The sequence below is a fragment of the Bos indicus genome, chromosome 15 (genome assembly GCF_029378745.1).
Source record: "Bos indicus isolate NIAB-ARS_2022 breed Sahiwal x Tharparkar chromosome 15, NIAB-ARS_B.indTharparkar_mat_pri_1.0, whole genome shotgun sequence".
NCBI lineage: Eukaryota > Metazoa > Chordata > Mammalia > Artiodactyla > Bovidae > Bos > Bos indicus.
The window spans coordinates 66,990,102-67,004,956 of record NC_091774.1 but is presented as its reverse complement, the minus strand read 5'-3'; the positions used below and the strand labels follow the sequence as shown (position 1 = coordinate 67,004,956).

General features: G+C 46.5%; 1 protein-coding gene across 2 annotated transcripts in view; it reads right to left on the bottom strand.

Moving 5' to 3' along the window:
- Positions 1-14,855, bottom strand: part of LDLRAD3 (low density lipoprotein receptor class A domain containing 3) — a 274,062-nt gene that overhangs the window by 181,672 nt on the left and 77,535 nt on the right. For both annotated transcript variants that reach the window (XM_019975516.2, XM_070804048.1), the window contains exon 2: positions 9,359-9,505. In XM_019975516.2, the coding sequence (XP_019831075.2) occupies positions 9,359-9,505 (147 nt within the window). The remainder of the gene's footprint in view (positions 1-9,358; positions 9,506-14,855) is intronic.

The window sequence follows — 14,855 nt, the reverse complement described above, 5'->3', positions numbered from 1 at the left end:
ACAACAGACACGTGTTGTCTCCTAGCTCAGGAGGCCACGAGTTACACCCTAGTGTCAGGAGGGCTGGTTCCTTCCGATGGCTGTGGGGAAGGTTGTTTCGGGCCTCTCTCCTTGGCCATGCTGTGGGGAAGGTTGTTTCGGGCCTCTCTCCTTGGCTTATAAATGGCCACCCTCTCTCTGTCTTTCCATCGTCTTCCCTCTGTATGGATCGTGGTACTCAAACTCTACCTTTTTATAAGGGCATATTGGATATGGCCCACTCTAATGACCTCAGTTTAACCTGATTACCTTTATAAAGGTCTTATGTCCAAATAAGGTCATGTTCTTTTTGTTTCTTCCTGCTATTTAAAATTTTTTAATATATTTTTTCTTAAAATTTATTTATAATTTTTGGCTGCACTGGGTCTTCGTTGCTGTGCATGGGCTTTGTGGGGGCTGCTCTGGCTGTGGCGCACAGGCTTCTCACTGCGGTGGCTTCTCTTGTTGATGAGTTCGGGCTCTAGGCATCTTCAGTGGTTGCAGCTCGAGGACTCTAGAGAGTGGGTGCAGAAGTTGTGGTGCAGGGGTTTAGCTACTCTGCCTCATGTGGGATCTTAGCGCCCTGATCAGGTATCAGACTGGCGTCCCCTGTACTGGAGGCAGACTCTTAAACACTGGACCACCAGGGAAGTCCCTTTTTAATACATTTTTAAATTGAAGTAGAGTTGATGTACAGTATTATGTTACAGGTGTACAATATAGCAATTCACAATTTCTAAAGGTTATACTCCATTTATAGTTATTAGAGAATATTGGTGATATTCCACATGTTGTACAATATATCCTTGTAGCTTATTTTGTACCTAATCATTTGTACATTTAATCCCCCACCCTTATATTACCGTCCCCCACCCCAACTCCCAGAGAAGGAAATGGCAACCCACTCCAGTATTCTTGCCTAGAGAATCCTGTGGACAGAGGAGCCTGGTCTATGGGGTCACACAGAGTCAGACACAACTGAAGTGACTTAGCATGCAGGCATGTATTGGAGAAGGAAATGGCAACTCACTCCAGTGTTCTTGCCTGGAGAATCCCAGGGACAGAGGAGGCTGGTGGGCTGCCGTCTCTGGGGTCGCACAGAGTCGGACATGACTGAAGCGACTTAGCAGCATCAGCAGCAGCACCCCCACCCCCCTGGTAACCACTAGCTTTTTCTGTGAGTCTGCTTCTTTTTTGTTACATTCAGTAGTTTGTTGTATTTTTTAGAGTCCACATATTAGTGATATCATAGAGTATTTATCTTTCTGTTAGTTCACGTAGCATAATGCCCTCCAAGTCCATCCATGTTTCTGAAAATGGCAAAATTTGGTTCTCTTTTCTGGCCAGGTCACATTCTGGGGTACTGGGGTTATAGGACTTCCACACATGAACTGGGGGTGGGGATGGGGACACAGCTGAACCCACGACAGTGTTGCGCCGGCTTTGCTCTTACACAGCTGCAGGGGAGGACTAGATCCCACTACTCCCCAGCGTCTCCCCAGTCACTGTCGGGCTACCTCCCAGGTCACAGCATACAACCTGTCACCACCCTCTTCTCTAAGAAAAGACAGAGCAGCCTGAGAGATGAAGGAGCGAGCTGTACCCGTCCCATGGAAACTGCCTGATTTCCCGGGACATTCTGCATGCGAGCCAAGCAGGAGGAGCCCTGGTAAAACAGCTGAATTACTGCTAGTTTGGCAAGGAGAATGACTCAGAATCCAGGTTTTTCCCCTCATCTCCGCTTGCCCTGGATCACCAGGTTTAATAGAAAACATTATATGTGGCACCACCTAGAGTCAGATGATGAGAAAGACCTGAAAAGAAAAGGAAGAATTTCTGACTGGGCTTTCCTCTCTTTTGACATTTCTTGGTGATCATTATTTCAAACTTGCCCTCTCAACCCCTTCTCCTAGGTTTCTGCCGTCACACCCGACCAAGTAAAAGTCATGCTCAAGAAATGGCTGGGAACACTACAAGCAAAAACTCAAATCCCATTTTTGGACCTACTTTTCTAAATCTCTGGATTTGGAGTTTCATTAAATTTTATCATTTGACAAGATTCTTGAATTTATCCCCATCCCCATCCCTGCTAACACACACACACACACACACACACACACACGCATACACAGGCCCTGAGTTTTTAAAAGTCTGTACGTGCCTCAAAGATAGTGATCAATACAATTTTTCAAAAAAAGCAAATGAACCACCTTGTGACCCGGATCTCAAGATCTCTCCCCTACTTGGTTAGAACACAGAGAAATGGCAGCTGCACTCCAACACAAAGCTGGCAGGAGATCTGAAGGCTCTTGGTTTCAAGTCACATGTATGTTCTCGAAATTTGGATTTCTGCTTTATTATTATGGCAAGGGGCAGTAATAAAGTACAGTTTCTTCTTTCAGAGATTCACAGACTAATTGCCATTTTAGAAATCATTTACAAGCATACCTCGCCGCATTGCATTTCACTTTATTGCCCCTTGCAGATACTGAGGTTTCTTTTTTCACAAATTGAAGGTTTGTGGGAACCCCGTGTCAAGCCGTTTTCCCAATCATGGTGGTTTACTCTGTGTCTCTTTGTCACATGTCGGGGGTAACATTTTCATTATTATTGTGTTTAGTATGTTGATCTGTTATCAGGGATCCCCGATGTTACTACTGTCTCTGTTTTGGGGCTCCAGGAACCATGCCCAGGTAAGATGGTGAACTCAATTGATAAATGTTGTGTGTGTTCTGACTGCTCCACAGACCAACTGGCCTTGCCCCCATCTCTCTCCCTCTCCCTCGCCCTCAGGCTCCCTATTCCCTGAAACACAATATTAAAATTAGGTTAAATAGTAACCTTATAATGACCTCGAAGTATTCAAGTGAAAGGGAGAGTCACAAATCTCCCGCTTTAAGCAAAACTTAGAACTGATGATTATACTCGATGAGGAAGGAACTCGGTCTTTCAACAAAGACCAAAAGCTAGGCCTCTGGTGCTGAACAATTAGCCAAACTGTGGAAAAGTTTTTGAAGGAAATTAAAAGTGTTGCTCCAGTGAACACACAAATGATAAAAAAGCAAAACAGCTTTATTGCTGATATGCAGAAAGTTGTACTGATCTGGATAGAAGACCCAACCAGCCACAACATTCCCTTAAGCCAAAGCCCAGTCCAGAGTCCAATCCTAACTCTCCTCAATTCCATGAAGGCTGAGAGAGGTGAGGAAGCTGCAGAAGTTTGAAGCCAGGAGAGGCTGGTTCATGAGGTTTAAGGAAAGAAGCTCTCTCCATAACAAAAGTGCAAGGTGAAACAGTAAGTACTGATGTAGAGGCTCCAGTAAGTTATCCAGAAGATCCAGTTCAGATAATGAATAAAGGTGACTATAAAATTTCAGTGTAGACAAAACAACCATTTATGAGAAGAGGCCATCTAGGACTTTCATAGCTGCAGAGGAGAAGTCAATGCCTGGCTTCAAAGCTTCACAGACAGGTTAACTCTCTTGTTAGGGGCTAAAGAGCTGATGACTTTACGTTTACCATTTGCCATTAAAAATTCTAGGGCCCTTAGGAATAATGTTAAATCTACTCTATCTGCACTCTATCAATGAAACAACAAAGCCTGGATGACAGCACATTTGTTGACCACTTTGTTTACTAAATATTTTAAAACAACTGTTGAGACCTACTGCTCAGAAATAAAGATTTCTTTCAAAACATTACTGCTCACTGACAACACAGGTGGTGAGTCAAGAGCTCTGATGGAGATGAACAATGAGATTAATGTTTTCATGCCTGCTAACATCCATTCTGCAGCCCACGGATCAAGGAGTCATTTTGACTTTCGAGTCTTGTTCTTTATGAAATACCTTTCATAAGGCTAAAACTGCCCAAGACAGTGATTCTTCTGATGGATCTGGGACAAGTAAATTGAAAAACTTCTGTAAGGATTCACCTGTCTAGATTCCATTAAGAGTATTCGTGATTCATGGGAAAAGGTCAAAATATCAACATTAACAGGAGTTTGGAAGAAGTTGATTCCAACTCTCACGGATGACCTTGAGGGGTTCAAGACTTCAGTGGAGGAAGTAAATGCAGATGTGGTGGAAATATCAAGAGATCTAGAAATGAGAAGCAGAGCCTAAAGATGATACTGAACTGCTGCAATTTTATGATAAAACTGTAATGGGTAAGGAGTTGCTTCTTATGGATGAGCAAAGAAAGTGGTCTCTTGAGATGGAATCTATACTTGGTGAAGATGCTGTGAAGATTGCTGACTGACGACAAAGGACTTAGGACATTACATAAACTTAGTTGACAAGAAGCAGTGGGGTTTGATAGGATTGACTCCACTTTTAAAAGAGGTTCTATACATAAAATGCTAGCAACAGCATTGCCACTACAGAGCAATTGTTCATGAAAGAGTCAATCAATGCAGCAAACTTCACTGTTTCTTATTTTAAGAAATTGCCACAACCATCCCAACCTTCAGCAATCACAACCCTGATCAGTCAGCAGCCATCAACAAGCTAGGGAAGATGCTTCACCAGCAAAAAGATTACAACTCGCTGAAGGCTCAGATGATGGTTAGTAGTTTAAAGAAATTTTAATTTTTTAATTAAAATATGTACATTATTTTTAGACATAATTCTATTGCATACTTAATAGACTACTGCTGCTGCTGCTGTTCAGTTGCTCAGTTGTGTTCGACTCTTTACGACCCTATAGACTTCAGCCCGCTAGGCTCCTCTTTCCATGGGATTTTCCTAGCAAGAATACTAGAGTGTGTTTCCATTTCCTCCTCAAGGAGATCTTCCTGACCCAGGGATCGAACCTGTGTCTCTTGAGTCTCCCGCACTGCAGGTGGATTCCTTACCACTGAGCCACTGGGGAAGCCTACAGCATAGTATAAACACAACTTTCATATGCACTGGGAATCTAAAATATTTGTGTGACTCGCTTTACTGAGATGGTCTAGAAGTGAAACCACACCATCTCTAAGGTATGCCTGTCCACAGGAAGACATTACTGATGTTTCTTAAGTTTCTTGAGAAGTAGATCAGTAGTGATACCATACAGTACAATCCTGTTCAGCAGAATAATATGGATCCATTTACAAAAGACTGAATGAACCCACTGGTGGTCTCTGATAGGGAAAGGTTACAAGGACTTACTCTTGGGAGCAGCCGTCGAGTTCTGCATCATCTCTCTACAGCTCAGTCTGCTCCACCAGAGATAACAACAGTGTCTTTCTCATCAGGCTTCCAACAATCCATGTTAATATAACATAAAGTGCCTGGATAGTGCAGCCCAGCGGAAGCTCAAGTAATGGCATGCCATTGCTCTTGTTATAATCAGGGCTTTCGTGGAACTTTTATGTTTTTTTAAAACATACCCTTTTATTCCAAGGAAAAGTTATCTGGATAAAACAACCATTTAGGGGATTCCATTAACTAAGAACAGAAATACACTCAGCCTATCCCCAAATGAGCCTCCACTCTCAAAACTCTTTAGGTGGAAAATTCAATGACTCAACCTAGTTGGAAATTTATTCTAGCCCGTTAATATTTCACGAGGTCAGAAATACAACCAGTAAACAGGGGAACGGGAAAACAATCAACCACTTTAGATAATTTGAAAAAGTGAAAATATGTAACTGTTTTCAACTATATTAAACGAACCAGAAAAACTATTTTTTAAAGATATTTCCCAATGCTGCCAAGACTAAAATAAAGCCACAAGTCACACATGTTGCCAGTGAGAGAACAAGCTGGTGCAAACCGTTAGCAGAACAAGTGGGCACTCTGATCAAGAGTTAGAAAAACCTCCTGTCCTTTCACCTAATCATTGCATTTCTGAGAATCAAGCTGAAGAAAATTTCTCAAAATAGGGGGAAAGTCATATAAACCCTCATTTCACAACCATGAACACTATCTCTAAGTGAAAAATTGCAAACAATGTGAATGCCAAATAATAGGTAAATAACGGACAGGACTGAGCAACTGAACTGAACTGAACTGAACTGAAATTATACCAAATGAATGGACTGTTTAAGCATTAAAAGTGATAGACAAATACACTGTAAAAACATAGAAAAATGTTAAAATGTTACCTGGGAAAAAATTAAAATATAAAATTGTATACCTCTGGTGATTACAACTGAGAAAAGCCTAAATGCAAACTTGTAAGATGCTAATAGTGATCTATGAAAGAGGACAGACTCTACGCGGGATGCTGTTTTCCTCCTTCCCCATTCCCCCAGGTTTTACTATTACATTTAAATGAAAAAGTTTCTTCCTGTCTCACGAAAATCTTCCCTCTGCTGTGGATACAGCATTAACTGCTCTCTGCCTTGTAACCCTCCAGCACACACTTCTCCGGGCCCTTGTCTCACCCTTTGGAAAGGGCAAGGCTACTCCCTGATGAAGTGTATTCTCTTCTAAATGCCAAAGCTATTTCACAGGGCATTAGAGGCGATCCCTTCTTCCAAGTGAGAACATCAGCTGCCCTCACTCTCCTCCCTGTAAGTACCAGGTTGTTCCGAAGAATCAGAGAATGAACCCTGTAACTTCTAAGCAAGACACAGAAGAAGGTGGCATGGATTCTAAATCGACCACTCTTAGGGAGCCCCTGAAAGGACAGATCAAATGGTACCTACCCTGGAGACCTTGGCCCAGGCCATCCCGGCTCTGGCTGAAACCAATCTGTATTTCTGTCCTCCGGGTATGGATAAGTTCCTTAACGGACCCTAAACAGTTTGATCAGCAGAAGTAAAAAAGCAAAAAAGACTTAAACATCTGACAATAGGGAAATTATTAGATTACAGAGCATCTGCTGGATGGAAGGGTAGGTAACCTATAAAACAACAATTAGAGGTGCTACATGTGTGGGAAGGTGCCAAAGTCTCTAAAGTAAAGTGTAGCAAAAGCAAGTTACTCAATCACATGCCCCATGACAACAACGTACCCTGTGCAGACTGACCAGTAACTCTCAAAGTTTACAAGTCACCGACTATACCCAGGCAGGGTGCTGCGTGCTTCACAGCCATTAAAAAGTAACAACACCACCACTTAGAAGGCTGATCACTCTCATTTTGAGAGGAGGGAATTGAGGTAGCAGAAGGATTAAGGAATTCTCATTTAATCCTCCCAGTGACTAACTTTTAGACCATTCTGGTAGCTCTCCTAAAATCACACAGCATGGTGGGGAGAGGGGTGGGGAGGAGGGTTGGGGTTTGGACAAAGTCCTTTTCCAGGTCTCACACCCTCAGGTCCTGGACTGGAAGGGAATACACATGGAATCTGAACTGCAAGGAGAATTTGTTTTAGAAAATTCCTTCTTTTCCTTCCCTCTGTTGTCTAAACTTTCCAGTGGTCTTCTGTTTTTCTACTTTAAAGATTAAAAGAAAAAAAGAGGGGCAATGGAGGAAAGGTTTTGTGAATGCCTGTGTTTATGTGTATGGTTCTTTAAATTATGTTTTGATCAAAAGACTAAATAAATGCAAATAAAGTCTCTACTACACTTGGGGGTGAAGGGTAGGAAACAAGGAGAAAAAAAATAATGGAGAATAGCCAAGGCGAGCCTGTTCCAAACCAAACCAAACCTCGCCAAGCAGCTGCCCACACCATCTTTTCTCTTTTTTATTTCTCTTTTCACCAGCTCTTCCCGTTTATGCATGAATTCTGAAATCATGGAACTGGATTGGCAGAGCACAGAGAATGTCACAGAGAACATTAAGATCACACAGCTGCAACTGACAAAGCTGGGAATCAAACTTAGGTCTCAACTCTTGATCCTGCATCCTGTCACAAACTTGCCCTGGTCTGAATATTCCTAGTTCAGCTAAATACAATCTGTATTTATGGGAGTTCAAATACACACTGTATTCCAAAAATGATCATTCACATTCTGAATGTTTAATAATGCTCAAAACTGGACAGATTACAGGGTTCACACATACTGTCTCATTTGAAACTCAAATTACAAATTCAACTTCCAGCAGTTTTGAAGCCAGGCTAGAAACAGAAAAAGCCGAAACAGACTTCATACTTTTTTTTTAATACAACTCTGTAAAAATAAAAATGCATTATGTAGAGTGGTCTATTCAGAAGAAATCACATGCAACAGACGAGATGAAATACCTCTCACAAAAAAACATACTCTCAGCCACCCCCTCCCAAAATGCCTCTGAAGAGTCGGGGGAGGCATCAGGGACCAAGATCTCTGAGAGGCCGGTCTCAGAGGGGCCACGTCACGAGGGATAGGGAGCCTGGCCCCGAAGGGGGCCCCAAACCCAGGGCTGCTTCCTGTACGTCAACAAGCTGAGCCTCAAATCCTGGTAACAGCTATGTGAAAAGTTCAGATAATCATCATCTCCTCATTTCCTCAGCTGGCTTCCAGAAAGACAGCAGATTCAGAGCCAGAACACAGAGTTCTCCTGTGCGAGAGGCCCTGTGGCCCGGTGCCCAAAGCCCAGGAAACAGCCAAGAACCAATGTCCAGCTGTGTGGTCCCCGGGCACCGCACAGCCCAGGGCCTCCACACTGGCCCCAGCCTGCTTCCTGCCAGCCAGCGTGCCACAGCCCAGCTCACTCTGCAGCGCCCAGCTTTGGCAATGAAGGGAAATAAGGCTCTATGACCAGGGAGAAGGATCCTACCAATCTCTGGGGGCCCCTCAACTCACACCCCTGGGGCCTTCTTTCTCGGAGATGACCACCGACCCAAATCTCATGCAGATCTGGGGTACAAAATGGGTAAGAGGCTAAAGAAGGGAGACGGGTGGGGAGGACAAGAAAAGACCCCGGTCCTGGTGGTGCCACCTGAAAATGCGGCCCCAGGTGTCGGCAGAGAAAAGGGCATTTGGAAGCAGATTACCATAAAGTCAGTACCAGCTCCATGGCGGATACCTGAGGTGATGCTGCAATGGATCTAATCGTCAAGAATGCTGCGCAATGTGTAAGACATGCAAGGTGGTTTCCAGCCTGGGCCCCGGGTTCAGGCAGCCCTGGGTTCAAATCCAGGTCGGCTGCTTGCTGGTGAGGAGACACCGGAGCTGCTCAACCTCTGGGAGCCTCAGCATCCCATGTGTGAGGGGAAGGCGGTGAGAGGACCCCAGCGTAGGGGTGAGGAGAGTCTGGTGAAAGGGTTCCCTGCTCCCCCAAAGCTGTGGCTCCCACCACACCAAGACCCCTGCTTCTGCACTGACCACGCTGCTCTGAGAGTGAGTTACAGGCGGAGGAGCAGGACAGCCGGTCGGAGGCCTGAGCCCCATGACTGGCAACACACAGGCCGGGGGGAACTCCCCACTGACACCCCGGGACAGGCCCCCGCCCGCACCCCCAGCAAAGGGCAGGCCCACTCACGGCACTCCTTCTCGTCACTCTTGTCGAAGCAGTCGGGCAGTCCGTCGCACTGCCAGGCGCCGGGGATGCACCGCCCGTTGCTGCACATGAAGTTGCCTGGAATGTTGCACTCGTTGGTAAAGTTGTTCCCAGGGAGCAGCTGGCTGTCTGTGGGAGGAAAGGGACAGGGCGGTGAGATGGCATGGCCAAGGTGCCAAGGACCCGGGCCCCCACAGCTCTTCCTCCACACGGGCAGTGCATGTGGCACTTCCAGTGGGTGACGTTGCCTCTCTGGACCTCAGTTTCCTCATCTGTGAAATGGACATATAATCTGCCCCACCCCCGGGGATTCTGTGAGGCCTACATGAGAAAAGCCCTTCACTGGTGCTGAGCACACAACAGACGCTCACAGACTTCTTGCTTTGTCGAAGACTGGTCATAAAACGTAAACGTTTTTCTTCTGGTCATCGGCAGTGGCTAAAAAGAAACTTTTCCAAGACAGAAAGTGAACGAGGGACTCTCAGCACCTCCAACAAAGGGAACTGCAGGTTCCTTCCAGGTCTCAGACTCTGCAGCCCTATGATCACAGAATCTTTGAACTCCGGCCAAGTCGACAGGAATACTGGAAGATAATTTCACGATAGGAAACAGGAGCCCCAGCCCACAAAACTGAACTGCCTGGGGTCACACGGGGAGGAAAGGCCAGGCTGAAACTTGAGTGCAGGCCTTCTAGCCCCATAAGAGTACCAAGTCCCTGGAAGGCTTGCCAAGAGTTCCCAGAGATTTAGCACCAAGCCTCAAGGTTGAGACTCAACTCCACTGAACACAGTCATAGAATGGCAAGCCCCTCATCCCACTGGGCCAACTCTCGGGCTGGAAAGCAAACAGGGAAGGTCAAGGAGAGCTGAATTCATCCACCAATGGACCCTGGAGGCCAACTGTCAAGGGAGCCGATCTGATCAATCGGACCCATCTGAGCCACTGTGATCAAAGTCTGGGAGATCATGAGCCATTGGAAACAAAACAGTCTTAGGGGAAAAGGAGTTGTTTAAAAAAAAAAAAAAGACCAGGACTCCCTCCTGAATCTACAATAGGCATTTATTGAAACTTCATGACCATATTCATCCACTAGGTAGGTTCTAAAGATGCAGAGATGAAAGCCAGGCTCCATCCTCCAGGCTGGAAAGGCACAAGGGTATACTAACAATTTTAATGCCCCACATTAAGAGGAAGTCCAGACTCCTGTGGAGTAGTGGGAGGAGAGAGGGCCCATGAGGCTCTTCCACAGCTCTCATGCCGGCCCCCTGACAGCACACCGTCTTTCATACCTGATTTCTACCTGGAATGCCCTTCGACCCATGGGGTCTCCCAGGAAATCCCAACACACCTGTTAGCATACAACTTCTTTGTTACTCTACCTCAGAAGTGTTCCCTGACTTCCTCAAGGAGAAATGGGCAGTCACCCTGTTGTGTGGCTATGGTACTACTGGGGTGGTACTAAAACACTTTACAACTGGAACAAGCGGGCAGCAAATTGGAAAAGACACAGCCGTAGGCAAGGGGTACCACATCCGCCCAGGTGCCACGGATAGTCCTCAGAGACCACCTGCTCCGCTGCACTGACTTAACAATGTACAGGAACACCCTACTGAAAACGAGCTTTCGTAATTCACCGAAGAATTCTAGAAGAGCAGCTATAGGGAGGGGCCTCATCCTGCCTTAAGAGCCTGCACTGGGCTCCTAAAAACCTTCCTGTCCCCTCCTCACTCAGCCACCCGCTACGAGGGCCAGGCACCAAGTCGTGCACGCCGGCCTCCACTGCTACAGCCATGACGCCAGCCCAACCACCACACCCTCTCACCAGGACCCCTGTCACAAGTGACCCCTGCCTCCCCTCCAGCCCATCTCTGTGGCCAGAGGGACCTTTCCAAAGAGCAAATCGATCGTGACACTTCTCGACTTTAAAAAGCCGTTGAAGGGTTTCCTCAATGTTCTTAAGATAAAGTCAAAATTCAAAGCATTAGAGAGAGGTCACAGGACAGAGGTGGCATTTGCAGGGTCTGCTGGCAGATGCAGAAATGGAGCACAAGGGCCCCTTGCGCCCACAGGAAGATGGCAGAGACCAGAGCACACAGGCTCAGTCCAGGGCACAGACGGTACGGAATGAAAAACCACACGGCTCTGATGGTCTGGAAGTGAGAATGTACTGTGCCCCCTCTTTCCCCCGTTCTACACCCAAACCAGGTATCACGAATCATGGGGTTCTGTCCATTGAGCCCACCTTCCATGTCAGAACCCCTCTCAAGACTGGGCTTGCGAAAGCCACCACCAGCCCTGAGATGGTCGTGAAACCAGCTGCCCGTCTCCGGACAGAGGCACGAGATGCCGGAGTGGGGCTCCTAGGAGACAAGCCTTGAAGGACAGCCAGGTGCTGGATCCCCTCCAGAGACTTGATGCGCAATCCTGAAGACCTACGCATCCAGCTGTTTCCTAATAACTGCTCTGGGCTCCCCCCTCCACACACACCCCACAAACAGGGAACTCTTCAGGGCTTAGAACGTAGCTGCCATTCTGTTTTGTTTGGAAATCACTTACACTTCCTAGTGCAGAGCTAGCTTCTTGAAGGCAAGCCCCTTGGAAGAGTCACTGGGACTGTGAAATCTTGTTCTGATAAACAGATTTCCAGGGCCAGAAAAATTGGCCAGATTATATTTCAAAGTGCTTTCCCTGAGAATCCAGAGCCTGGAGGCACGGGGACTTGATAAACGAGACGGTGGAATACAGACTAAGTACCACGTAGGTTAGACACAGGTGGTCTTGCAGCCATAGGGCTCCCAGAGCTTTACTGGCAGGACGTCGGATCTCCTGCCCCGGTGTATGAGAACGCCAAGGAACCATTCTTGGGCACATTTCAGCAACTCCATCACGCGTGCAAGGGCTGCAGAGCCTTGTGTTTTAGAAGTGACAATATCAACAAACACAAAAGGAAAAGGACAAGCCGAGGCCGAGAGAGGTTGAATCATGCTGACTCTGTCGTCAAAAATCTTCCGCAAACCACTTACGCAAACCACTTATGGTTGCCAGAGGGGAGGATGCGGGAAAGGGATAGTTAGGGAGTTTGGGATAGATAGGTCCACACTGCTGTATTTAAAATGAAAAACCAACAAGGACCTTACTGTATAGCAAAGGGAACTCTGGTCATTGTTGTGTGGCAGCCTGGATGGGAGGGGAGTTTGGGAGAGAATGGACACATGTGTATGTATGGCTGAGTCCGTTTGCTGTCCACCTGAAGCTATCACAACATTGTTAAGCAGTTATGTTGTTGTTTAGTTGCAAAGTTGTGTCTGACTCTTTTGCGGCCCCAGGGACTGTACAGCTTGCCAGGCTCCTCTGTCTATGGGATTTCCCATGCAAGAAAACTGGAGTGGGTTGCCATTTCTTTCTCCAGGCTAATCGGCTATACCCCATTATAAAATAAAAAGTTTACCAAAAAAAATCTTCCTCAAACCCATCCAGTGTGCCTCACTAGACTGGCACCATCCAATCCAAGCCACCGAGACCCGGGGTCTGCTTTACACCAGTGGCTCTCAACAGGGGGCACTTTTGCCCCCTGGGGACAGATGGCAGTGTCTGGAGACATTGTTGGTTGTGGCTTCTATTGAATAGAGGCCAGGAGTGCACCCCCGTAATACACAGGGCAGCCCCTCACAACAGAGAACCACATGGCCTGAAATGGCAGAAGAGAGCCGATGTGAGAAATGCTGGCTTAAACCAACCTTTCACTTCTCACTTCCCCCACCCCAGGTCTTTCTCCTCACAGCAGATGAAGATGTTAAACACTGCTGATGGCTCTTCTGTACCCTTGTAATAAATCTAAAACTCTTGCCAGGATTTATAAAACCTGGTGCCCGCCCCACCTCCCCACCCCAACCTCTACAACCTCATTCCATCTCCTCCATCACAAATGTCCTCCCTGCAGTGGTCCTCTGCTCACGCTGTCCACTGACCCCGATTCTTCCACACACCTTGCATCTGGTATTACGGGTTGAATCTGTCCCCCCAGAATTCACATGCTGAGGTCTTAACCCCTGTATCTCAGTATGTGACTGTGTTGGGAGGCAGGGACTTTAAAAGCGTGATTAAGGTAAAATGCTGCGAAAGACTAAAGGCAAAAGGAGAAGGGGGCGGCAGAGGATGAGGTGGTTAGATAACACCACTGACTCAGTGGACATGCATTTGAGTAAACTGTGGAGATAGTGGATGAAGGGGAGCCTGGGGCGCTGCAGTCCATGGGGTCACAGAGTCAGACATGACTCAGCGAGAACAACAACAACAAAGTTAAAATGAGGCCGTTTGCGTGGGCCCTAATCCCATCGGTCTGCTGTCCTTACAAAAAGGGATGAGGACACAGACGCACAGGGAGGGTCATGTGAAAACTCTGGAAGAAGACAGCTGTCTACAAGCCAAGGAGATAGGCCTCAAAAGAAACCAACTCTGCACACTTTGATCTCAGACTTCTGGACTCCAGAGTCATGAGTAAAGAAATGCCTGGTGTTGAAGCCGCTCACCATGTTTCCTTGTCACGGCAGCCCTGGCAAACGGCTACATCTGGCTAATCTCATTCGTCCTCCACTTTACATCACTGACTCTGAGACTCCTTCACCGACACCCCGTCTAAAGCCGGCCCCGCCGTTTCCAGCTCTGAGAGTGTCCCGTGTTCTCCTTCATCCCGATGTGTGCTCACCAACGCATCTGTACTATCTTCCCACCAGATTGCACAACCCCAAAGGGCACTGCTTTGTTTTGCTCTGAGTCCTGGGCATCTGACATTTAGTAGGTTCTCAACAAATATCTGTGGTTATTCTCAGAAGAAAACCAAATGTCTAGTTACTGATTTATCCCCATCCCTCACACTGTACCTTGGAAAGTTCCATCTACCCCCTGCCTCGTCCCCCTAGAAGGTGAGCAGGATCTGTACATACATAAAAATAAGGGACATGGGGGTGTCTGGATGAGTATAAGTAAATTACTACTCTGCCAGCTTTAAAAGAGGTTAGAAATCTTTTGAGCCCGACAGCAGGACTTTCTAGTGGCTGAAATATTTATCCCATCTCAGTGTCTTGGGACACATTTAGAATCCAAAAAAGACAAGCATTAGCACGAAGTTGGCTAGCTGGGGTTTTTCCTTCTCCTTTTTCTTTTTTCATTAAGCTGAAAAATGAAAAAGAGTTGCCCATTTTCACTGCAGCAGCACATCACTTACTTAAAATAACTACACCATCTGCACCAAGAAAACAACAAAAAAAACACACCCAAGTCCTCCCTCACTGGGCAAAAGAAGAAGCTGCTGCTGCTGTTTCTTCCAAAATTTCTGGCACCCACAAATTTTTATTTGATGAGGGGGTGCTGCAAAAACTCAAGACAGCTGCTGCATTCTGTGCCTTCTGGAACAGGCAGTGAGCAGTGCTGACTTTTTCAGCTGAGAAACGAGAATTCGCCTGCACCGGTTGGAGCCCTC